Raw genomic sequence first — 27,565 nt, forward strand, 5'->3', positions numbered from 1 at the left:
ATATTTTTACCATAAAACATCGTTTTCTTAAAAAATACTGACGAATTTTCTAAAAAAAACTGGATAATTCTCAATTTCATTATATTTCATTTAAAGGTAGACAATTTTTTTAAACATAAATGTCACCCAGAGAATTTTGCATTTTTTTGTAAAATCGACTTACATGGATTTGGCGGATTTTGAAACTAAGCGACACAATTAATAACTACAAATATTTTATGAATACATCAGACAATAAAGTAGTTTTTTTTGCGAGTACACAGATTCTTGTATGGGTTTCTACAATTCCGAACTCCGAAAGTTGTAAGTCGGTCGTGTGCACGCGTACTCACATAAGAATATAAATATTTTATCTATGGATGTAAAAGTTCCATGGCCAATTTTGACACTGACGTTTACACAGCCGGTGGAAATGGAAAAATATTATGGTGCAAATGCACTCAGCCGCTTTTACAGTTAGAAATTATGAATACAAATTCAAAAGTCAGACAGCCTTTAATTTTTTCCTCAATCATTTTTTAGAAATGGAAATTTCGTGGAGGTAACTATAAAATACCGGAATACATTTGAATGACACCATTTGACGTTTTTATTTTCACCTGAAATTTTTTCTATAATATAAACAGCGCAATGGATTTTTCTTCTGAATTAGAGATATTATAACTGCTAGTTATTTAAGCCTTAGTGTATTTTCGATTAAAAAAAGGACAAATTGGAGAAGAATAAACCTGTAACCACCTGTTAGCATCTCTTACCATAACACACTTACTATTCATGCGGCTATGGGTACTGATATGTCCAAACAGGTGTTGATTGGTGTCTCAAAGCCATGGCTAGAAGAAAAATAATCTTTTTTTAAAAAATCCGAAAATATAAACAAACCCATTTACGCACACTTGGTAATTCATAGCAAAAAAATTACTTTGATTTTTTTTAACAAAAATTAGTTAAATTTGTAAATATTATTAATGAATTGAGTAACATTAAAAATCGCACACTGGGATACACCCTAACAGCTCGACCGCACAAAATACAATGTTGTCATTGTCAATATATCGACGGCCTCACTTTCAGCAAAGTATACCAGAGTGAATGTATTGATTTTCACAACTCTAACGGTTAAAATATCTCATAAAAAGACAGTATAGTGTATATCAGAATCTATGTCTCCAGGTTGGATTTTCTTGTGTCATCTCGATGTGCGATGGATTGGTGTTATACACAAGTCCTTCCCTCAGTGAAGCGTTGGATTATCCAAAAGATATGTGGATTGGCAGGTCATTTATTGACTTTGTTCACCCAAAGGTAATAGTCTGGCTTTCTTATAAGTGAAACTTTTTTTGTCATATTGGGAGTAATTATTTTACACGGAGGAATATAAGCTCATTGTTTTTTTCTATTTTATCAAAAAATGATAAGGAATGTTTCTTGATCCAACCTAAATAGTTATACAAAAAAAATCCGTTTTAAACAATACAAGGTAACATTTTTGTTATTTTCTTTAGGATCGCGTGGTATTTACTAGCCACGCGACAATTGGAGTGGCCCAAACTTTTGGTTACCCTACGGCTTTGCCTAAAAGTAAGTACATTTTTCCTCCTTATCCTGGCCCATTAATGTGTAGGTTTTTCCTATTATTGACTTCTCTACTTGATTGCGTATCGCTGGTATTAATAGTAGTGACCTGATGACCTCGGAAAAGTCTCAGTATTTACTCAAAATGTGGTGAATTTAATTCTCACATGGTTTGTGAAGACATATTCTTCTGACATCAGTGTTAACTTCTTAGATTTTTGATGGGATATAGATAATAAATAAAACAGAAAAGGAATGATAGATATTATTAACAAAAAAAGGAAAAAAAGAAAAGCAGCAATAGCTAGCACAAAGGAAAATACTATGGCAAAGAGTGACCAGTCAGAGTATGCAAAGGAACTACTGGGATAATGATGCTCATACACATCATATGTGAATCTGTTTTCCTGTATCACGCTAGGAGCCACATCCTCGTAAGAAACTTAATCAAACCTGAGGATAACCACTTAATAGCCAGGTTTTTTAAAGGCTAAAGGGTAAGATCCATCATGATAGAACCTTCCCGGTTACAGTGACGTCGGAGTCTCGATATGTACTGACCCACAACCAGTAAGAATATACAAACTTCTAAAGAGGAGAAGGTGGACATGGTTTCTGGAAGAACACTGATGCCCATTGGCAGACAATAGTTTAAACAATCGTAATCCAGCTAAGGAGTGAAGACCTAAATAATAAGTAAAATAATAATGATTTAGATTGATATCTCAACACAGATGAAGAAAAATATGGATGTCTTGGTAACATCCACTATTCTACCCATGATTAACAACCGCACTACTCAGATTTTGGAAATTGTATCTTATTTTTCAATTGAGACCATCCTTCCCATGCTAGTTCTCAGCACCATCTGTAGTTGAAATTGGTAAGTTATTTTTGAGTGCTTCTTCGTCTAAGTAAGATTCATCTTCATCGATGTTGAGATATCAATATAAATAACTCCTAATTGGACAAACCCAGATTTGGGATCAAGAATTGCACACACTCAAAATATTGTAGAATGATTTAAATGTTTGTAATATCAAGCGATAAAATTGAACATCAATGATGATTTGGGAAATTTGTTTTTGTTCTGGATGTATATCATGTATTTACTTTCCAAATGTTTTTGTCGAAAATTGATAATTTTTTTAGATATTCCTCAAACATCCCTATTCTGCCGTATCAGACGATACCGGGGGCTGAGCGATGTGTCACCCTGCTCCAGTTTTGGAGTGAGAGAGAGAGATACTAATTATGTTTCTTACCAGTTGGTCCTTACACTAAGGAATGTCACAGCCGAAGGTCACTCTCAAATATATTTGATAATTTCCGGATTACCTGTTGCATCACCATATGGAGGTGTGTATTTGCAGTTCACAATATAATATGATTATAAGTACAAAAATATTCTTTCATATTTAAAAAAAAAAGATCCAACAAAGTCTTTAAATTATATCTTTCTTCTCTCTCATTTAACAAAATGAGCGTAATAAACATGTCTAATTATCGATTATCTAGTCCAGTGGTTCTTAATCGTGTTGGAGGCACCGAACCCCACCAGTTTTATATGTGCGTTCACCTAACCCTTAATTTGAAAAATAAAATATGATTTTTTCTAATTCAAAACATATATTTTTATACATAGGTACACAAAATGAACAAAACAATGAATAAAACCATTTTAACATGATTTTCACATTAAAACAAAAACAAAATAATGCACATTTCGCAATGACAACACGTTATGACAATGGATCTAGTACATTGGAATTATTTGTCCCATCCCAGTAAAAAAAAATGTAAGATGCGGAGTAGGTGCATTGTTTAGTGTGCGTCTTCATTAGCATGAATAATTTTACTAACTGGTTTTACTTTTTAAACTAGATGGTATGCCCAAACCGACTCGATTTGCCAGTCGCCACACGTCAACTGGAATAGTGTGTCATATTGATCCTGTAGGTGAATTGGGCTATCTCCCGCAAGATATCATAGGTCGTTCGATATTTGATTTCTACCACTCAGATGACTTGCCATACTTAAAGCGAGTGTACGAGATGGTCACCCAGTCAGATATGCCTTACAGAACCAAAACTTACAGGTAATTGAATATTCTGGATTCATATGTACTTATTCACAGAGTCAGTCCACTGCATGCACCTATAGACTTCTGTCTTATGCCATCTGCAACCAATTTTCAGAAATTCTTTTCAGATCATCGGACCAACTCGTTTAGTGTTTCCCTCTGCTTTGTTCTCATCAGGTCTTCACTCAATTACTCTTTTGGTCCACCTTTGCTCTTTTAATCTTGCAACATGTCCCGCAAACAACCATTATAACTTACCCCCTCAACTACGTCTGTGATGCCGGATCTTCTGCGTACTTCGGTGTTTCTTATTCAATCTTAAAGCCTTAATTTTATTTATTGATTTGGCGTTCACTTTTCAGAACTCCATTTTAAATTATGAGTTGTATTTTATTAAAAACACGTAAAAATTAATACTGTGTCAATTGTTAGAAAATGCCATAACTAGGCGAAACAATTGTCACAATATTAATTTTTATGTGTTTTTAATAAAATATATGTTAGTAGACTCAAAAAAATCTGTGTTTGATTTAAAAATAAATTCATGCCTTAATTTTAACTTAGACCGATCCTGCTTTCGTTTCGCCACCCTGAGTTTTTTTACAGTTGATTTGGTTAGCGTTAGTGTTTCTGCTCCATATATCATTACTGGGGAGGACAGATAGTCGTACATTTATTTTTTTGAGGCTCTGAGGGATATTGCTGTCAAAGATTTTTTTAAATTTCTCAAATGCTGCCCATCCGAGGCGTATCTGTCTTTCTAGCTCGGTTGTTTGGTTGTCTCAGGATATCCGGATGTTATGGCCGAGATACTTATTCTCATTTACTTCCTCAGTTAGCATTTATGACAAGCGCCACCTTTCTCGTTTGTTCCACAAGCTCTCTCAACATTTCTTATGCTTCATTATTATCTTCAGATATTAGCACAATGTCATCTGGAAATCTTGGGTTGGTCAGATTGACTCCGTTGACTTTAATGCCTCTTCCTTTCCAGTTCACATTTTTAAAGGCGTATTCTAAATGCTTTTCCAAAATACATGTATTCTAATATGAATTATCTAATATAATAATGTATTCTAATAATAATGTATTCTAATATGAATCTAATGTCCGCCTCCGTGGTGTAATGGTCAGCGTGTTTAGCTACCGTGCTGGAAGTCCCGGGTTCGATTCCCAGGGGGGGTAAAAATAAATATTTGTGATTTTACACTGTAATATTTATTAAATATTACCCTGGATTGGTTTCTGAAGCGCAAGAGTGATCACCTTGCCTTCGTGTAAGTAATGATCAAGATAATACTGCGTCAATTCGATGCAGTGCCCTATGCACCATTGGGTGCTGATAAGGGTTATAAGTAAGTAAGTAAGTAATATGAATTTGTTCCAAACATTTATTATATGCATGTTTTTTCAATGGTATTTATTTTTATTATATCTGTTCTTAGAAATATGCATTTATATTTATTATCGGTTTAAGGTTCTGTACACGAAATGGTGATTATATAACAGTCATCAGCGATTGGTCAACATTTGTCAATCCCTGGTCAAAGAGAATTGAATTTATTGTATCTAACAATGAAATTATGGAGGTATTTAATCAAATTATCTATAATAATCATTGAAATTCTATTTGTAATGTGAAGAAATTAAACAAGTTTGTTTTTAGGGTCCATCCTATCTTGAGGCTTTTGATTACACGAATTTTGCGAGTACTTTTTTGTCGGATGAAGTTATTATGAGAAATAATTCAATCAGGGCAGATATATTGAAATATCTTATGGAGGTAATGAAATAGCATGTTTAAATAACATATTTCTTTTGGAGCATGTTACTTTAAATTTAATCATTAAAAGAAATTGTTATTTGTAATGTTATTCATAAGTATAGTTGTAATATATTTATTTTAGCCAAAACTTAGGAGAGTTGAGACAAGTAAACAGGAGATTCGCAGGAGATGCAAAAGACTTGCGGGGTTCTTGAAAAACCTCGTAGAAGAGTATGCGAAACCAGAGGACAACTTCACACCTTTCGTCCCTGAAGAACCTGGTGTTTCGGTAATAAAAATATATATTTCGTAAATGATAACGTAATTCTGTACGTCTGAGCCGAACATTGGGTTACTTGCTATTTTAGGAAGAAAGTTCCCTGAAGATTTACAGTAACTTTCATTCAAAGGATTATGCAAAATGTCAAGGGTATTTTTTTGGCAATTTTCTTCAGTATTTGAATTGACTGTCCATCTTTGAAATATACCTCGAAATAAGCAGGTTTCTATCGCCGAGGGTCTTATAACAATTCATGATTAAAACTGCGCTTTTTTCCATCATGACCAGAAGACCCTAAAACTCTGATCATATTCACACCATGGAGATTTTTGTTGTTGTTGCTATTTTACTCCCCCACATCGCACTGTACGGCCAACTCCACGGTAGACTCCCGGGCGGACCACCAAAGAAATGGATCAACAGCTAGGAATTGACATCGTAGGAGGCTAATCCCTCTTCAAAACAGCCCACAAGGCCGATACCAAGAAGTAGAAGCTATTCTAGGTTATTTTTTTAATTAACTATTATTTACAGGGGCAGAATCCAGTCCTTATTGATCCAATCATACCTCCGCCATATGAATACTGCAGTAGCGTGTCTAGCAATGAGACACCTCCAAGCTATACGCAAATGAATTACAATGACAACTTGCAAAGGTATGTTATGATAGGAAAAATATTAACATTCTATTTAGACTACTCATTTTTAATTAATGTATTACTTAGTAAATACCACTTTTTCTTAAAATCTACTGTAACACGTGTTTCGATGCATTCCGCATCATTTTCAAACACCGTATTGAAAATTATGCCGAATGCATCGAAACACGTGTCACAGTAGATTTTAAGTAAAAGTATATACTAAGTAATACATTAATTAAAAATGGATAGATTTTACCACAAAGTGACTTCCGAATCAATTAATAGACTACTCATACCTAGCAATTGTATTTTTCCATACAATATTTATTTTGTTTTATATTTTCCCAAATGCTTTTTTTTAATTACTTAAGATATAACATATATAATTAAGAAAATAAATATTAGTGATTTTACACTCCCATATTTATATGTATAATATTGCCCTGAACTGGTCGCTGAAGCGCAGGAATGATCACCTTGCCGTCATGTAAGTAACAGGATAACACTTTGTCAATACGATGCAGTGCTCTATGCACCATCGGGTGCGGATAAGGGTTAGATGAATGTTATTAGATATGAATTATGTAAAAAATTAAACATTATTTTAGGTTTTTCGAAAGTAAACCTCGCACGGGAATATCCAGTGCACTTGAGAAAACCGCACAGAATACATTGCGAAATAATATACTCAACCAGTCGGGCGATGAACATAACAGGTAAATCAAACGACTGAATATTCTTAGAAAGATTAACTAAGTAATTCAATTTCCCCTTACTCCTTGATCAAAAAGCAGTTGATGTTCTTAACACATTTTGGACGGGTGTTTTTTATGCCTGCGGACCGCTGGCGACAGGATTTGATAATTGTATTCATATAGTTTAGACCCAAACAAAGAGATTGGTATACAATATTCATGTAAAAACATTAAATAACTCCTTCTTTTCTGACTTTGAAATTAGGCCACCGCAGTAGGTGAAAATACCCTTCAAGTCTTTAAGCATCAACGCCTTCATGAAATTTAAGAACAAAATAAAAATTATTTAAAAAAAATCTAGGTAGATAGTTACACTCCAATTGGAAAAAAATATTTTGTCCTCTGCTCCACATACTGTTGTAATTGTCATTGTAACATGTCTTACCACAAAGTTAATGCCGAAACAATAAATAAGACTTTTTTTGTAATTTTATTCTTAGGAAATGTGATTCACCACCTGAAGCAATGGATACGTCTGCGCCTGCGGAGTGTGTTAATCCTAACGTGCCATCTGATCAACCATGTCAGTCCACAGCAACAGTCCCGACGACTTCCATAAGTCACGATTATAAAGCTGTTCACCTGACAGAAGATTTGCTTAACGAGTATGACTTTTTCATCCATCTATATCTTAATGTTACCTTTCGTTCTGTAATGAGCTCGGATCCACTAACATTATCTGTACTTTTTTTATGAGGTCAAGGGGTCTTGCATCCCTTATGTTACCGCGACCATATTAGGTTTATTATGACCCGCCTCTTTGTCATAGCTCGCTCTCAAGTCCTACGTGAGTCATGTAGCTCACGACCTGTCTTGGCGGTAGGAGCTTCACCTTCTCGGAGTGTAGTGGTTGTCCTCGAAAGATGTGACTTCGGTTGCGAGCGAGTGCGTCTGTGCTTAGTATGTACTTTATTCTAGTTACTTTACTAAATTCAAACGGTTTCAGGCACAATTCTGCGATGGAAAAACTTATGGTGGACAAACATAAGGAAGCTCAATCAGTCGCTAAGACTCAAGCGAAGAACAAAGACGGTAAAAACAAATACAGAAAAAATGTGAAAAAATGTGAAGTATCAACGATGACCTTCAATCAGACTGCTGTGAATGCCCAAGTTAGTATTTTCATTTTTATAAAATTGAAAAAGGTGCGTTGAGTGAGGAGAGAACAGTATAACAAATTCACGAGGCGAATGTAGTTGGAAAAAGGAGCAGAGGAAGACCGAGAAAAACTTGACATGAACAGGTATGTCAAATACTTGAAAGCAATCAGGTCAATCAGTCAAAATAGTTGGCAGGTAAGTATGAGGAGATGCATGAATGTGAAAGAGGGAAGAATATTTGCAATAAGAGAGTAGTGCCGTTCTATTCTCTCTGCCTATCCCCTTGCATCGTGATAGTATTTAAATTTCTTATTTCACAAATAAAAATGAAAAAAATAGAATGCACACATTTTTTATATTTATTTTCGCAATGCTAGTGATGCAATGATAAAATTGAAAATCTTTGAAACAATAATGCAACCAAAAACAGTAAAAATGCTTATCGACAGCAGCTATCGAGAAGCACGCTGTCTGCCGTAAGCAACGTTTAGTTCTTCAATTTACAGCAGATGGCAGTGACATCCTGATCAAATAAGCTGTTGTTTTTCTTCTAAAAGCATGTTTTTATCTGTCACAATAAAAACGTTTTTGAATGCAAAGTGATTTTGTGTCGAAATTTCATATCGATCGGTGAATTGCTTTAGTAAACTTGTAATTTTGAAAAAAAAAAAAAATTATTTAATACATATTAAATTTATTTGCGCTACTGAGAAATAGCATCCAAATTATTGGAAGTATATTTAAATTATAAAAATACTTAAGTATGTTTTATACAAGTATTATTATTCTCTATTTTAATAGGAAAACAATGTTGTGGCTGGAGTTAAAAGGCCCAGGTCTAAATCATGGGACGTGGGATCGATACACCATAAAATGATGAAGTTGAATGAAGTCCCTCTTCAAACCACTGTGGCGGACCAAATACCAAGTAATATTACAAATGCTTAATTTTTGTTTAGCAGCAAATAATTAATGATACATTTTTGACATCTCAACATAGATAAAGAAGAATATGGAAGTCTGGGCATTTACAGGGTTTATGACCTGTCATAGGCTGGTCAAGTGATCACTCTACACACATGCAACATTCACCGATTCTACCCATGATTGACAGTCACTCTGCTCAAATTTTTGAAACTCCTAGATATATTGATCAATCTCGTGACACAGTACATATGAGTTTACAACAGCCCTCTATGTTGGATTGAGTAATGCTTTTTTTAGGCAGAGACTCTTTTATTTGTATGCAAGGTCCGAACCCCGGAATATATTCATAAACTGACACCGCCTGAAAACATGATTACTTTTTTTTTTATGTAGCTTATATTTTGACCAGTTATTTTATTTACAACATTTTGACATGTGAAAATTTTAAAAATGAACTCCTAAGTGGAGATAATCCAGATTTGTGAATAGGTATTTGGACACACTCAAAATGTTGTCATTTATGATAAACAAAAAACAAAATAAACAAAAATACTGATATTCTTTTAAATTCAAGATTGAATCAACATATATATCTGTATAATGCAACCGAGAATGAATTATGAATATCTAATAAATACTGCTTTCATAAAATATTACCTGTTTTCCGCCATATTTTTGTTTCTTTTTTAAAGGTGTTTGTTTCCAACTTCCAGGTATTTCAGCAGAAAACGATAATTACATGGAAGTTGACGATTACCCAACACCATTGTACACACAAGCATCCATGGGACAAGAAATTAATCAGGGTAGGTCCTAGTTTAGAGGTGATTAAAATAAAACTTTTAAAGTTCTAGAAACAGATGATTTTACACATTTGTTAGCAATTCTACTATTTCAGAAAATGAATAAAATCACTTGTAACACATTATTTGCGGGAGACATTTAAAAGCGTCTTCAGCATACTATTATTTCAGAAAATGAATAAAATCACTCTTAACACATTGTTTTGACATTTAAAAGCGTCTTCTGCATACTGTTGGTAGAGAGCGGGAGACGCTTATAAGCGTTCTATTTGCTTTCTTTTGGTACAACCGAGATGATAAAAAACATTGTACAGATCGGAGTTGTGTTTGTGGTTACTTGTGATTAGTATACTACCCTAATTAGTAAACTAAATAGGTTCGGGGTTGATGAAAATACTGCCTACCAACAATGAGTTAATTACATAAAACGTATTTATTTTATGCATCAATTTACATTAATTGATACTCTTTAAAGGAAATTTTGGGTTTGTGATAGCAGAAGTTTGACACAAATGATTTATTCCGGGAATTTTCCAGTTAATGAGAGAACAGACCGACATTTTGCAGATGTGTTTGAACCAAAAATATGATAAGAAAATTTTGCTTGGAATGTCAGAATGAGATTTTTTATTTTTATTTTTAGAACAAGGGGATGTCAGCAGCCTCTGGCCACCATTTTCAGTTGCAACGAGCTCCATGCAACCACCTGTACAACCAGTTGCACAATCGATATGTAATAATTATTTTTTAATATGTTTTTTGATGATATTCCTAGGTAACCCTCTATCATATTATATTTTGTTTTCATTATTTCTGTGTATTTACCGCACCATTTCCGCCTCCATGATGTAATGGTTTACGTATTTACCTACTGTACTGGAGGTCCCGGGTTCGATTCCCAAAGGGGGGTGATTATAAATATTAGTGATTTTACACTTTAATATTTAATTAATATCATCCTGGACTGGTCCCTGAAGCGCAGGAGTGATCACCTTACCTTCATGTAAGTAACAATCGAAGATAACACTGCGTCAATGCGATGCAGTGCCCTATGCACCATTGGGTGCGGATAAGGATTAGAAGAAGAATGATGGATTTCATAAGACCTGTATCGCTACAATAATTGCATGTGTAACACGTACTTCAATTTTTTCCTTCAAGCTCTGCACCATGAATATTTTTTTCATTTCATGTATCAGCCGGTGGAAGCATCCAATATCCGGGGATGTATCCTGGTGTTTACTTGATATCGTCTCAATACCGTCGAGTCCCCCATTACACACCACCAATGCTCCCTTATTCTTGTAAGTATATTACTAGAAATTACAAATATGGATAGTAGAAGGATAGTGTTTACGAGAGGTTTTTTTTTCTATTAACACATGTCAGATGAGTTTTTTGTTACACCTGTGGACCGCTGGTGACGGGATTTAAAAATTGTATTCATACGGTTTAGACCTTAAAAAAGAGATTGGTTTATAATATTCATAAAAAACACAAAATAAACATAAACAAAAACATAAACTTGGCACAATCAGGTATGTCAAATACTTGAAAGCGGCCGGGTCAGGAGTCGTAATAATCGTCGGGTATGTATGAGGAGATGCATGAATGTAGAAGAGGCAAAGAATGTTTGCAAAGACAGAGTGGTGTGGCGTTCGATTCTCTCTGCCTACCCCTGCGGGGAAGCGGCGTGATGGTTAGTTAGTTTTTTTTTTTTATAAAAAACATTGGATCATTCCTGCTTTTTTGCTTTTTTCTTTGAAATGAGGTCGGTGCAGAAGGCGGAAATACCCTTCCCGTCTTAAAGCAGCAATTGACCGAACGGGTAGAAATGCCTTTCCCGTCCGAAGTGCGTTAAAAATGGAATTGATTAGACAAATCATTGATTGACTTAGTTTTTACTAGAGTGCTTTTATTTTTGTATGATAGAAGACAAATTTAAGATGCTTGAATCATCACAAGTCAAGTGCTTTTGATGTACAAATAAAATTTTTAAATGTCTTATATCAGTGTTTTATATTTATAACTATTCATGGTAAACCATCACTGTCTACATTTATGTATTTTGTTTGATTTGTTCTATGAAAGCATTATTGTGTGTAATCCGCTTCCGTGTAGTGGTTAGCACATCTTTCTACCGTGCTGGAGGCCCTGGGTTCGATTTCCAGGGAGGTCAAAATAAATATGGGTGATTTTCGCTTTCATATGTATTTCATATCACCCTGGACCTGAAGCACAGCGCTGATCACCTTGCCTTGACTCGTGCAATAAACAATCAAGATAACACAGTATCGATATGATGCAGTACCCTATGCACCATCGGGTGCCTATAAGGGTTAGAAGATGAAGAAGAAAAATTATTGTTTGTACTGATAATGAACACAGGCATATAGATAAAACCATGCGTCATTGAACGTTTTGTTTAAATTTCAAATCGCAATCAGCAATCGGTGAATAAATTTAGGAGACTTAAGATTTTTAATAAATGAACATTTGCATTTTTATCTATTTAGATACAGATAAAACACATGCGTATTCAAATGCAACATTGTGTAAAACTATTTCGTGATTCACATTGAGAGATTCAACATTTTGAACAAACGAAAATTTACATTTTCATTTATCTTCGAACTCTTATTCGCACCCCAATCGTGAATAGAGCACTGTATCATATAAACGCAGTGTTATCTTGATTGTTAACACATGAAGGAAAGGTGACCAGCTCTCCGCTTCAGATACCGGTCCAGGGTAATAGTGTATAAATATTAGAATGAAAAAATAACTTATATTTATTTGACCCCATCCCTGGATATCGAACCCGGGACCTCCAGAACAACAGCCAAGCGTGCAGACCCAAACATACGGATGCGGACAGTTATTTTGTTTTATGTATATAGATTGTATTAATATTCTTTTCTAGATCCGTATATGATGTACCCGCAATCGGCTTACGCCTCTCAGCCATATATGTATTCGTCGCATGCAATGAACTACCCACAGATGCCGATAAACCCGACACCTTTGATTCCTCAGGCTCATTTGGCCCCGATTTACTCATCAAATACAACGCCGTATGGCTTACAGTTCGGCAACTACCAACGGGTAAGCTTCCTTACCAGACTTACCGACATTGAGCTTTTTCATCTTTTGACTTATAATAAAATAAACTCAAGTGGTAAAAAACAAGGTTTTATTTATTTGTATTTTTTATTTCATAATTTTTTAACAAATTTTAACAAAAAATTATTTAGCAGAGGCCCACCAAGCCACCTTGTGTGTCATGTCGGTGGAGTTCTTTTTTAATACATTTTTATTGTTTTTAACCATTTTAACCTAATATACACACAAAAAAGAGAGAAAAATTAAGAATATATACATTTTACAATTTTCATAAAATTAATTCTTGATCATTTACCCATTCCTTTATTTTGCCTTTGTTCCATATTTTATTTTGACCTCTAACATCCGTCGGCAACAAATTTAAAATGTTCGGAACGATATGTTGCAGTGTTCGACTCCCATATTTATTGTTAATTCTTGGGACTATCAAACCTTTGTTGTGTGGAAAGAGTGTATCATGGTTGCGTACTAAAAGATTTCGATATTTTTGTCTAGTTTGTTGATCAAGGATAATATTCATCCACAATATTCCACGTACCGGCAGTAATCTTAAATGTTAATATATCAAGATTGGATTGTCCCTTTGATTATATATATGACTGGGTACAATTTTTTTCATTTTGGAAAATTGCAGATTTTGAACCATTTTATAATTTGTTTTCGTTGAATGTCGAACTGAACTCCATATCTGAATGCTGAACTTAATTCCATCTTAATATGGATTCTACTAAAGAACAGTAAATAATCTTTAACCGGATCCACGCGGCTCGCATAACCGTATGTGTCTTCACAAAACATTCCCTGTACGCGGCTTTTTGACCCGCTGACATAACGTTTGTGTTTTTACTTTGCTCCAAGTTTCGAACCTCAGTTCAACTTGGAGGGATTTTTTCATGGTGTGGGACTTTAAATAAAATAATACGTCAATCCTTGGCCTTATGACATCTGTTGAAATATCTGACTAATAATTTGTAACATCACAAGGATAAATAAAAGAACAGATCCCTGATTTTTCTTGCAATCGGTAATTAGTTCGCGCCATAATCATACCTTATGTCTGTCTCACTCTCGACGCTACGCATCGCCAGTGGGTAAGAGTGACACACGATGCGTGCTTTGATTTATTTATGTTACGATCTTATTTGTTTATATTACGATATATTTCAAGAATAATGTGACACGAGTGTATTATAGAGTACCAAAAAGGCACAATGAATCCCATTGAACGTTTTTGTTTAAGAAAATAAATCGTTTCTTAACTAAATACATGATAAAACTAATCATTTAAAAAACGGCGAAATACCGCTGCGCACGGGCGTCTCTCAGGAACAAAGTGAACGCGGTTAAAAGGTTAAGTGTTTTTCATTTAAAATTTCATCATTCATCTATCTATACTTGTACATTTTATTACTTTGTGTGCAACGCCCCTTTTATGAATTTTCAGTCTCTTCAACAGTGCAGCTAAATTTGACCATAATTCATTTATGATTTAAGGCTTGCTATCTGCCTTCGAACATGCCGGAAGAAGCTGGTGTCCATGCAATGCATCAACCTAATATGGGGCCATTGATGGAATATCCTCCTTACCCGTTTGTGACTTATCCACCCGAGAAAACGGAAACCACAATTCCCGCATCTGTCCTTGAACCTGAATATCCTCTTGATGTATCAACTTTCAACAGGGTAAGCAATTGATTCAACTCGTTATTACACATCCTGGTACAGTTCATAAAAAATATAACTTGGTTTAAGTTGAATTAGTCACTTAATACTCACAAAATATTTGTAATAACCATTTTAGTGATGAGATATTTTTCTTATTTGGAAGCTAGAATTTCTGAAATTTTTTTTATTGCAAAAATAGTTCTTTTTAATAGGTGTATACAAAATCAACGACATTTTTTTTCTAAAATATTAACAGATTTTAGTATTTCTTTCTGACGCTGGTGAAGCACATATCAAACTACTCTTGAAAAGTCTAGAGACAGTTTGTGGACTCCATATGCTCCACATAGGTAGTGGATATGGTGAAATAAATTCCATAGTCAATATGTATCGATTCTCAGTACTCTAAATATATTATTCTTTTAACCCTTATCTGCACCCAATGGTGCATACGGCACTGTATCGTATTGACACGGTGTTATCTTGATTGTTACTTACATAAAAGAAAGGTGATCACTCCTGCGCTTCAAGGACCAATCCAGGGCAATATTAAATAAATATTAGAGTGTAAAATCACTAATATTTATTTCCACCCCCCCCCCCTGGGAATTGAATCCGGGACCTCCAGCACGGTAGCTAAACACGCTAACCATTACTTCACGGAGGCAGATAAGTAAAAAAAAAATTGGCGTTTCATATTGCAGTACATACTACGTTAACAAATGCCTGGGTTATCTATAGAACAATTTATAGAAAATTAAACACTTGTATTATACCACTTAATGAGTTTAATTTCATAACACACAACTAGTTTTGAAAACAAACAGACGTTTTCATCTACAGGTGAAAAGTAAAACATTACTTTCACTTTAGTTGCCTTTGAAACTAGTCGTGTTAATGAAATAAAACTCATTAAGTGGTATATTACAAGTGTTTAATTTTTTTTTAAATCGACAAGTCATTCCACAAAGTTAATCAATGTTGAATCAATAAATAATACAAATAAATGTTTACTCTTGAATTAAAATTTAACTTTGTTTTAAAATCACTAAAAATATTTTATTATAACTTAATAATAATGTCTACCGGTTTCGAAGCTAACCGCTTCTTTATCAAGACTTCTTCTTCTTCTTCTTTCCATGATTGCTCCCTAGTTAGAGCATATGGCCAACACGAGACGTCTCCAAGTCACTCTGTCATGCGCCATCTCCTTGGCTTCCTCCCAGGTCAGTCCGGCGTCTTGAAGTTCCGCTGAGTATAGTAGGTGAATGGTCATCAGCGGCCTTCCAGGGCGCCGGAATCCTCGGGGCAGGAAGAAGAGACATGAGGAGTTGATGCACTCAGGTGGCATTCTAAGGACATGTCCCAACCATGTCCACCTTCTCCTCTTTAGGACTTCCAGTATGAGGGGCTCTTGAGTTCTTCTCCTCACATCGTCATTCCTGACGAAGTTATACCACTTTATACCCAGTATTTGCCTCAGGCACCTATTTTCAATACTTGCTAGTTTTTTTTATTTTTTTATCAATACTGATTAATGCTAAAAATTCAAAATATTTTGGCCATTAGGCAAAAGGACTTGGGTAGATCTCAAGTGGCTTTATTTTTTGTGTTGAATAGCAGTCACAGTCAAAAAGGATCACGATTGAAAAGGGTTGAATGATTGCAAACATATTTAATAGCTTACATACTTTTAGAAAAATCGTTTAGTTGTGTATTTATTAGTTGTAAATTATTATTAATTCCTGTTTCTAATATTTATAAGTAATCTAATTTTAGTCCTCTGTTGCATGTGTAGTATATTTAGTCCTTTATCTTTTAACAGTCGGATGCTCCACTTGTCGTAAATGCAAATGAACAGAGAGACTCGGGTAATGCTGCGCTCTACTCTTCTTTCATGAAAACTGACACATCTGACGTTAGTGCGGATGAAGAAATAGATGTCGGCGTGGAAGGAGATATAGACGTTGGCTTGAATGTGGTTGTGGAAGCAGACGAGGAGAGTGCAGAAGACCTCACTAACAGGCAGCCTTTATTCACAGAGGATTCTCCTAACACCTACGCTCAAGGACCAAGGGTTCGTTTATTTTTTATCAACCGGATCTTTCGCGGCTCGCATAACCGTATGTGTTTTTGTAAAACATGCCCCATATGCGGCTGACATAACCGTATGTGTTTTTACTTGGCTCCAAGTTTCCAACCTCAGTTCAACTTGGAGGGATTTTTTTATGGTGTGGAACTTTGGATATAATAATACGTCAATCCTTGGCCTTATGACATCTGTTGTAATATCTGACTAATAATTTGTAATATCTCAAGGATAAATAAAAGAACACATCCTTGATTTTTCTTGCGGTCGGTAATTAGCCCGCGCCATAATCATGCCCTATATCTGTCTCTCTCTCGACGCTACGCATTGTTATAACTTTTTTTGTGTTATAACTTTTTTTGCGTTACTTTTTAGATTCACCAATGGGGGCAAGATGCTTCGCTAAATAATACAAACACTTGTGAGTATAGAATGCTTGGGGATCCTACCAATTCAGCATTTTCAAGTGTTGGCAATCGTAATGCAAGGCAATACGCGGTATCAAACAATCCGCTGCCACCTTGGTTGGATTCGGTAAACAAACTTATATCTACTAATTACCTTTGCTTTTACAACTATAATACATATTATCAAGTTGTACACATTCAGATAATATGTGCAAATACTGATCTAACCTAATTAAACTTTAGATTGATGCTCGACTTTTAGTGCCGAGTGCACAAACTTAATTTTAATTGACTTTACAGTGCTGCATGACTGAAAGAAGATTATATTTTATTTACTTTGTGTAGTATGCTAATAAATCGTTTAGCTCAAGTGACAAAGAGAGTCAATTTGTTGGTTTTGCAGTGATTTATATGCTTTTTGAGTCAGCTTTTATTTAATATGTACATAATATGTACTTTTATCCCAGGAACAAAGGGCTCAAACAAGTATGAATTTATTTATAGATTTGGCGTTTAATTTGTAGACCTTCATTTTAATTTATATATTAAATGTTAAAATCAAACTCATTTTTTGAGTCTACTGAGTTGTGTTTTGTTGTTAAAAAAATCACATAAAAAATTAATTTAAAACTAAAAAAACTAACTAACCATCACGCCGCTTCCCCGTAAGGGTAGGCAGAGAGAATCGAACGCCACACCACTCTGTCTTTGCAAACATTCTTTGCCTCTTCTACATTCATGCATCTCCTCATACATACCCGACGATTATTACGACTCCTGACCCGGCCGCTTTCAAGTATTTGACATACCTGATTGTGCCAAGTTTTCCTCGGTCGTTCTCTGCTCCTTTTTCCAACTAATTAATTTTAACTAAATTAATTTTATGTCAAAAAATCAGTGTTTGATTTTAACATTTAATATTGAGTAATAATTTATTATAAGTACAAATAAGAATACTTATAGCAGAGGCGGACAGTGACCAAAATTGCCGGCAGTGCATTTCACTTAAAAATGGTATTATATGATTTTTCGGGACAAATATGTAAAATTGCATCAATCATTTATCCTGCACTGCACCAGTCATTGTGTTAGTAACTCCATCGAAAACAGTTGCTTTCTGAAGATGTTCCTTCAAAGATTAATCAATCTTCAAAGATAATGTCGGCAACATTATCTATCCAGCTGAGGAACACTCAATCTTCTGTTTCATTTTGTCCTTTCCTATATTTTTATTTTAATGTAACCATTTACTTTTGAATTGCCCGAAAAAGTCACAGTATGAGCTGGTGTGCGTACTGTACGTATTAGTAATGCTAACATTGTATATTATTTTTAACATAATGAATGGCTTATGCATCACAGACTATGGTACGTATGTTCAAAGAGATATAATGCAACTTGTCACCAAGGCACTTATATGCATGCACCATTTAGAAGAGAAATTTATTAATTTTACTGTCTTAATGCCTGATTTGCCTCTACACGCATAGTCTGTCTCGCTCATGTTAGCATTCCAAGGAATGAAAGGATTCTCACATCATAATAGTACAGAATTATATGTAAACTAAAATATGCTTGCTGGAGTATAGATATATAAGATAGTTTTCAATTGTTTTAGCGAGAACCTTCAATTTAACAAAGGTACTGAATGTTTAGACTGAAACAGAGGTTATTATATTGAATTGTGTAAATGATTAAAGAAAAAAAGACTGTATGTTTCGGAAGTTAAACTTCCATCATTGACCCCTTCCCCTGACTCTCTCCTCTCCTTATTTATAGAACAATTTTATATTTTATATTTTAGTTACTATACAGACCTGAATAATGGAAGTTTAACTTCCGAAACATGTAGACTTTAATAAAGCTTAAGTGGTATAAAAGTGTTTTCTTTAATCATTGTAACATGTCTCACCACAAACTTACTGCCGAAACAATAAATAAAATATTTTGTTAAGACAAATATTGAATGGCATATATGCAAATACAAAGAAACTGCATGATTCTGACTCGACTAAGCTGTATGTACTATACTTCATCGGCTATATTTTCTTTACATAGTACATATTCTAAACATAAAATTATAATAACGAAAAATAAAAAAAACTATGAATATTATAAATAACAAAGCATAATTCGGAGAGATGACGTGAGAAGATCAGCTCGTTGGCAATCGCGACACGGCGCCCAGTGTTGCCTTGTGTCCAGCCCCCATCTGTGCTTCATAAGCATTTTTAATTAAAAATTTATTGAATTCAATAATAATTTCAGGAGACCCTATTGAAGTACTATTACTTTGTTAAATATTGATGTATGTCAACATATTATAACCTAGCGTACTGTAAATGATTAATTCCATCTTATTATAATCAAACATATATTCACATGATTATTTGATAAATTTAATTGATTAAAGCTATAAATTTGCTAAGCAATCATGATAATATTTATCCATTTTTAATTCATGTTTTACTTAAATAATCATGATATGTAGTATCTATCCATTTTTAATTAAAGTTTTGCTTGGTAAATCCACTATTTCTTAAAATCAATTGTGGCACTTGTTTCAATGCATTCCGAATAGTTTTCAATGAAAATGATGCGAAATGTATCGAAAGAAACTTAAATTTAAAAAAGTTTTAGCACCCTGTATACTTCCCCTGATTAGTGATCATTCTTCCATCACACCCTCGTAGCACCCAACAGTCTTTATGCACGTCACTCATACCTTAGCATGTGGTATCTAGCCTACGTATTATATATTTGATAGGTAGTTTTATTTGTTTTTTTTTTTTTTTCGTAACACGATTCTTCTTTTTTTTAGGTACAACCTACGCCTCAGTTATATTACAGATACCGAGTACCTGAAGCACCAATCAATGTACTCTTGAATTCTGATATGCGATCACTCACCAACCAAAATCAAGTAAGTGTGAGAATTCATTCTACTTTTATTTTACTCTATATGTAATTATACATAAACATATACAAGGAATTTTCCAAGAAGGGATTTGTTTTTATGTATGTTATTGCTTTGCTTGTTTCACTTTACATATTTTTGTACGATATCTATTTAATATTTATCGAAGTAGTTATTTTATTCGGTGTTTTTAATTTTATCACATATTCGTTTTCAAAAGATGACTGTCTTTTATGAATGTTTCATAAGGACAGCTGATTTCGATAGTTCCAGAGAAGTTCGGCTGTCCAAATTTAAAACACAATAAGGGACATTTTTTTGTTGTAGGTTTTTTTGTATTTTTGGACTAGAGTCCAAAAATACAAAAAAACCTACAACAAAAAAAAGAGAGTCTAAGAGTTTAAGTAGAGTCTACTTCATCCATAAATGCAAAAAAAACGTACTACAAAAAAAATGTCCCTTACTGTGTTTTAAATTTGGACAGCCGAGTTAGACATATCGCTCACTCCTTTCAAGAACGTCATAAATCAAAAAACTTGATTTTTCAGGAGAACGTTTTTAAAGTTTAAAAATATTACACAATGTATTAAAAATAAATATCAAGCCACTTATTAAACTTTTTACTGTGCAACAGATCTTTTTAGGTAAAACCTGAAGGTTTTTTCTCCATTTGTAAAATATGAAGTATATTTAAAAAAATAATTAAACAATACCTTTTCTTCAAAATGCAAAAACAACACTTTCTGCCCTGTAGCGGGTAAATATTAAGTTAAAAATATACTGCTTTTGCTGGGATATAGTACATTTTCTGGGCACTCCGAAAATAGGCACAACTGAAAATTCACGATTTTTGATTTATGACGTTCTTGAAAGGAGTGAGCGATATGTCAATAATATTCAGTATATATTAATATATTTTATTATTATATGTAATACATTATGTATTTTTTAAGTATTATTTCCAAACAAGTATATTACATATTCAGTCACGGACGACCATGGATGAAAGAAATGTTCCCTTGAATTAAAAAAATATCTTCTTAACATCTACAACATAAAACAGTACTTCAACTTAAAACATTTCATACAAATGGAATATTTATTTCAATATATTTCTAGACGTTTTAGAACTCGGATTTTCAAATACAACTCGGTTATTTATGAGTATTGTTACTGTAAATGACAGTTGAGTCCCCAATACAGCTCTAAAAGTGACAACTGCTTGAAGTCCCTCTCATATAATATCACATATGAACAGCCCTCTTTTACCTTTTAGCCTAATTTAGTCAGACAGCAATTATCCCTCCTGACCATGGAATTGCAAGGGGATAGTCGTTCTGATAGATTGCGAGATGGATTTACTGGTGCCAGTTTGAACGAAGACGATGTTAATCAGGTTAATTTGTATATAAGTATATTTGTATGTAATATAATATACAACAGCGGATCTAAATGTTTTCAAAATTGTGGCTAAGGCGTTGCTTTTTTCCAAGTACCTTTATATTGTTCTTTCTCACGTTTGAACTAAATATTTACTATTCTTATTTATACCTGTTTCATATAAATTTACTGTGAATGTCAAATCAATATGTTTCTCGTTTTTGCTGGAATATCAATCATCCACTATTGTGCATTTTGTATTATTTGCAAAAACTAAATGTTAACCATTTTGAAATGTTTTATTTAGAGGATATACCTGAAATGGAAATGAATTAGTGATTTGATACTATTATTAATATTTTTATCTTTGAGTATTTGGGTTTATAAATCAAGTAAATTAATTATATTAACGACATTGCAAACAGTCGCCACATATATAATTGTGACATGTAGTCGATAAATTCAAAAATATTCAATTGATAAATGAGCGCAATTGAACAAGAATTGAAACTGTCGTAACATTTTAAGTGCGATAAAATAGATAATTTCAATGAGTGATAAAAACCATAAAAGTAGTTTTGGTGTGTTTTTTTACTCCACATATTTTTAAACTGTTCTAACATTTTTTTATCTTATTATTATTACAGGCCAGCCATAGAAGAATGCCAAACGCGAGGAATAATATGTTTTACAAAGAGGACTTACCTTTTACACCACCATTCCCTGAATAATTTGATGGAGAGTGATTCGAAACTTACTAAAAACCTTAAAAATGTCAGAATATGTTCCCATTGTAGTATTGCGTACTTATCTTAAGTCAAGGGTTCAATTCTCTGATTTTTGTCAATTTGTAAGACTTGAAGCATATTTGTGACCCAGCCTTTGGGACCAATCAAAAAGAACTCAAAAATTTAGCAGTGCTTGTAGCATTGGCATGCAGCTTTGCCAAATTCGATAAACAGGACCGACATTATAAGTGTTTACATACATCGCTCACTCCTTTCAAGAACGTCATAAATCAAAAATCGTCAATTTTCAGTTATGCATGTTTTCAGAATGCCCAGAAAATGTACTATATCCCAGCAAAAGAGGCATATTTTTAACTAAATATTTACTCGCTACAGGGCAGAAAGTGTTGTTTTTGCATTTCGAAGAAAAGGAATTGTTTAATTATTTTGTTAAATATACTAAATATTTTTCAAATGGAGAAAAAGCCTTCAGGTTTTACCTAATAAGATATGTTGCACAGTAAAAAGTTTAGTAAGTGGCTTGTAATATGTTTTCAATACATTAGATTATATTTTAAAACTTTAAAAACGTTCTCCTGAAAAATCAAGTATTTTGATTTATGACGTTCTTGAAAGGAGTGAGCGACATGTGTAGTTCAATTGTTCGACTGTCACATTTTAAAAAGTTTAACGGCGAAGTAAATCTGGCTTCAGTTGCAGCATCCTATTAAGTTTTATATAAATTCTGGAAAACAAAAAGTTCTTGAACAAAACTTCAGGTATTGATAAAGGCATAAAGAAATCTAGCATTTAACGCAGTTTGTTTTCTGTAAATCCAGTGGCTTGCTAGGCATTGGCCTTCAGAAAGAACTGAACTTGAAATGGTTGTGTCTAAATACAAATCAGGGAGTTTTTTTTTACTTAATGCTTCTTATATTATTCATAGTAAAGTAAAAATTTATAAATGTATTATCATCATCAAAAGGAAATTTTGCTGAGGGTAAAAAAAATCATAAAATATTTGTGTTATTCAAATTAGTAAATTTAAAAAATAAAAATACTTCGTTTTTAATACTGGTGTGTACATAAAATTTTATTTATGGAAATCTAATTTTAGGTATAATTTTTAAAAAAATTAATCATATAATAACATGTCATTAGTATGTTAAGAGTTATATTAATAGAAATATAAAAATAAAAGGAAGAAGAAATCTAAATATGCAACTACCACATTTTGTTGCCCCTAATATTTTATTATATTTAAAATGGATTCATTAAACATCAAGTATACTTACTTCACTGCTTTATTTCTGAGGAAATATCTTTATTTTAAAAAATCTCTTTGAAATCCACAATTTTTATCTGATTTAATTACCTTCAATATATTGTATAGAACTTGCGGAATCCAAAAATGGTCTCAATACACACCTGGCATCACAATATTGAAATCTAATTAAAGGTACATTTTAAAAAATCTAATTTTGTATGTCATTAGACTGCAAAGTTTTTATTAATAAGAATGTGAATGTGAAAATACCATATTTTAGTGCCCCGAAATTGTTGTAATATCTAAAATAGATGTGTTAAATAACAAGTATACTTTGTGCTCAATATTTGAGGGATTTTTATCAACAACAAAAATCCTTATTTAAATTCCATACACTTTATTGTTTTATCACATTTTAAGGTGATTTAATTAACTTTAATATATTGTCTATACCTTACTAAATCCAAACAATCGTTTGAATACGCCTGGCGTCATGACATGGAAATCTAGTTATAGGTACATTTGAATAAATCTAATTGTGTACCTATGTCATTAGAAGGTAAAGTTTTTATTAATAAGAATGTGAATGTAAAAATACCATATTTTAGTGCCCCGAAATTGTTGTAATATCTAAAATAGATGTGTTAAATAACAAGTATACTTTGTGCTCAATATTTGAGGGATTTTTATCAACAACAAAAAATCCTTATTTAAATTCCATACACTTGATTGTTTTATCACATTTTAATGTGGTTTAATTAACTTTTATATATTGTCTATACCTTGCTAAATCCAAACAATCGTTTGAATACGCCTGGCGTCATGACATGGAAATCAAGTTATAGGTACATTTGAAAAAATCTAATTGTGTACCTATGTCATTAGAAGGTAAAGTTTTTATTAATAAGAATGTGAATGTGAAAATACCATATTTTAGTGCCCCTTTATTGTTGTAATATCTAAAATAAATGTGTTAAATAACAAGTGTACTTTGTGCTCAATATTTAAAGGATTTTCATCAACAGTAAAAAAATCCTTAGTTAAATTCCATACACTTGATTGTTTTATCACATTTTAATGTGATTTAATTAACTTTAATATATTGTCTATATCTTGCGAAATCCAAACAATCATCTGTATGCGCCTAGCGCGATGACATGGAATTCTAATTATAGTTACATTTGAAAAATTCTAATTATCTAAATATGCATGTTATTAATATGTTAAAAGTTTATATTAATAGGAGTGTAAATGGGAAAACGCCATATTGTAGTACCCCTTATATTTTGTCATGTTTAAAATGAATGTGTCAAATCACACACGTACTTCACTGGTTAATTTTGGAGACATTTTTATCAACAACAAAATTTTATTAAACAATTTTATTTTACCTTCAAAATCCCTAAACTTAATTATTTTAATTAACTTATCATATTGTTTAGATCTTGCGGAATCCAAACAATGATCTCAATATGCCTGGCGTGACGTCAGTGTAACATATAATGTAACATCAAACCTTATGTTACATTAGAGAATATTTTAAAATATAGGTAATAGTAATTTTGGATAAATATTGTTAGGATTTTTATAAATATTTGCTTTACTCGAAGATTTAGGTTTTAAAATTGCCCTTTGTAACAAACGTGGCCTGTTCAATTAGTACGTAGACGGATGTCATAAAACAAAAGGAACTATATTTAGAAGTTACATATTTGGTCCCCTTCAAAGTATTCACCCCTCGAGGCACACACTTATCCCAACGGTGTTTCCACTTTTGGAAACAGTCGTGAAACACTTCTCTTGTTATGTCTTTCAGCTCCTTCATCGCATTTGCCTTAATTCTGGGAATCGTCTCAAATCTTCTTCCTGTCAAAGGTTTTTCGAGTTTGGCGAACAAGAAGTTAGGAGGAGGGAGATCGGTTGAGTAGGATAGGTGGGGAAAATACTGATTGAGCGTTTGGCCAAAAACTCATGAGTTTTTGGCAATGAAACAATTTTCCAGCCCATTCAGGTTTCAAAACTCATGAGTTTTTGGCCAAACACTCAATCACTGTTCTTCCCCACCAACCCGACTCACCTTATCTCCCCCCTTCTGACTTCTTCTTGTTTTTCAAACTCAAAAGACCTTTGAAGGGAAGAAGATTTTTACACAATTCCCTAAATTAAAGCAAATGCAACAAAGGAGCAAGGACATCACAAAAGAAGCATTTCAAGACTGTTTCCAAAAGTGGAAATACCGTTGGGATAAGTGTGAGCGTCGAGAAGGTGAATACTTTGAAGGGGACCAAATATGTTACTTCTAAATATAGTACATTTTGTTTTACGATGTCAGTCTACGTATTATTTGAACAGGTTTAGTACATGGCCACTTATTTTCGGAACATTTTATTTTACACTTTTGTATTTAAGAGTAAACTTATTTAAATTATAAAACGGATTTAACGTTTTGCTTATGATTATGTACAAGATTTGTATTTTTAATACCATTTTGGAAGTTCATAGAAGAAACTATTTTGGATGCCTATAAAAATCGTTTTCTATAAAAACATTAATTTTGTTCAAAGAAGTAGTTTTGAAAATAAAAATGTTTGGTTTTTAGTTGTGGTACGCTAATGACATTCGAAGAATGGAAATCTTATTTTCGTATTTTTCTATAGCCAAATTAGATACATATGTATGTTATCAGAAAGCAGAGAGTGTAATATCAAACTAAATGTGAAAAAATGTGAGAAAATGATGTTTATAATGAATTTGTTGACCAAGAATTGTACTCCACTGCCCAATTGCTGGCAGATTTTTATTTAAAAAATTGTCATTTCAAATTCATATACCCAATCGTTTTGTCACATTTTGTTGTGATTTGAATATCTTTAACATATTGTCTAGATCTTGCGGAATCCAAACAATGGTTCCAATTTGACAATGTATAATATATTATACCATACCATTCATGTGTTTTTGTCAAATATCAAATAATGTCAGTTTTTAATTATCGCAACGGTAATTTGAATCAATATTAATAGAATTTTATAAATGTTTGCTTTACTTTAAAATCCTGGCTGATTGAGCAGTTTTAGATCCTAAAATTGTACTTTGTTAACGATATACATAAGTAACATACATAATCACTTTATTTGCATAATTCGAAGTTACTTTTTGTATGTTTGTACGTAAAACTCTAAACTCAAGTGATACATTAAAATGGTAGTTGATGTTGACATTTTGAGTGTGTCGACTTTCAAGAATTTGAGTAGTGTGATTGTCAATCATGGGTAGAATTGGTGAATGTTACACGTGACCACTTACACCAGCCTATGATGGTCATAAGCCCTGTAAATGCCCAGACATCCATATTCTTCTTCATCTATATTGAGATATTAAAAATAAGGTACATAGTCGATGAATGTAATTTTTGTATGTATTTACGAGATTTGTATTTTTAATTACATTTTAGGAGTTCATTGTACGAACTGTTTTAAATGCTTGTAATGTATCTTGTAAAACATTTTTTGTAAAGAAAAAAACATTTGTAAGGCAGAATATGGTATTTGTAAGTGTACCCTAAATCAGCTTGCACTAAATTTATTTCTGGTGGAATCCATTCATATTCAGGTGGAAAAGCATGTCAATTATTATCGAAAATTCATCCACCTGTCTATCTGTCTATGTGTGTACCCTAAATTAGCTCCAACTGAATGTCTTGCTGTTATTCGTATTCAGGTGGAATACCATGCCAGTTATTATCGGAAATGTATGTGTGTGTATCCTAATGCAGCTTAAACGGAATGTCTTACAGTTATTCATATTCAGGTGGAAAAGAATGTGAGTTGTCATTGAAAATGTATCCATCTATTTATCTTTGTGTGTGTATTCTAAATCAGCTTAAACTGAATGTCTTACTTGTACTTAGATTTCAATTTCTGTAGTGTCCAAACGTCTCAGGATAGAAACAATGCGATACAGTGGTGTAGATGAAAGTTTAGTGTGCAAGTACAAATTGAATGTTTATTTTGGGAAACGCATCAGTTATTATCTTGCTGCTAACACGTAGGGAGCGAAA

General features: G+C 33.1%; 1 protein-coding gene across 1 annotated transcript; it reads left to right on the forward strand.

Annotated features, from left to right (window-relative positions):
• The first annotated feature begins 357 nt into the window (after positions 1–357).
• On the forward strand, positions 358–22,587 carry per (period circadian regulator). Its single transcript, XM_088261201.1, has 23 exons — positions 358–541; positions 1,174–1,305; positions 1,506–1,581; positions 2,728–2,934; positions 3,460–3,673; positions 5,136–5,247; positions 5,325–5,441; positions 5,566–5,712; positions 6,238–6,359; positions 6,953–7,060; positions 7,540–7,704; positions 8,046–8,211; positions 9,001–9,127; positions 9,840–9,932; positions 10,573–10,662; positions 11,129–11,233; positions 12,853–13,034; positions 14,547–14,735; positions 16,543–16,794; positions 17,182–17,340; positions 20,035–20,136; positions 21,407–21,526; positions 22,158–22,587. The coding sequence occupies exons 2-23, from the start codon at positions 1,198–1,200 to the stop codon at positions 22,239–22,241; spliced, it is 3,045 nt and encodes a 1,014-aa protein (XP_088117327.1). The 5' UTR covers positions 358–541; positions 1,174–1,197; the 3' UTR covers positions 22,242–22,587.
• Positions 22,588–27,565: the final 4,978 nt, after the last annotated feature.

This window comes from Brachycentrus maculatus, unplaced genomic scaffold (genome assembly GCF_059751285.1).
Source record: "Brachycentrus maculatus isolate JH-2025_06_01 unplaced genomic scaffold, ASM5975128v1 h1tg000151l, whole genome shotgun sequence".
NCBI classification, from domain to species: domain Eukaryota; kingdom Metazoa; phylum Arthropoda; class Insecta; order Trichoptera; family Brachycentridae; genus Brachycentrus; species Brachycentrus maculatus.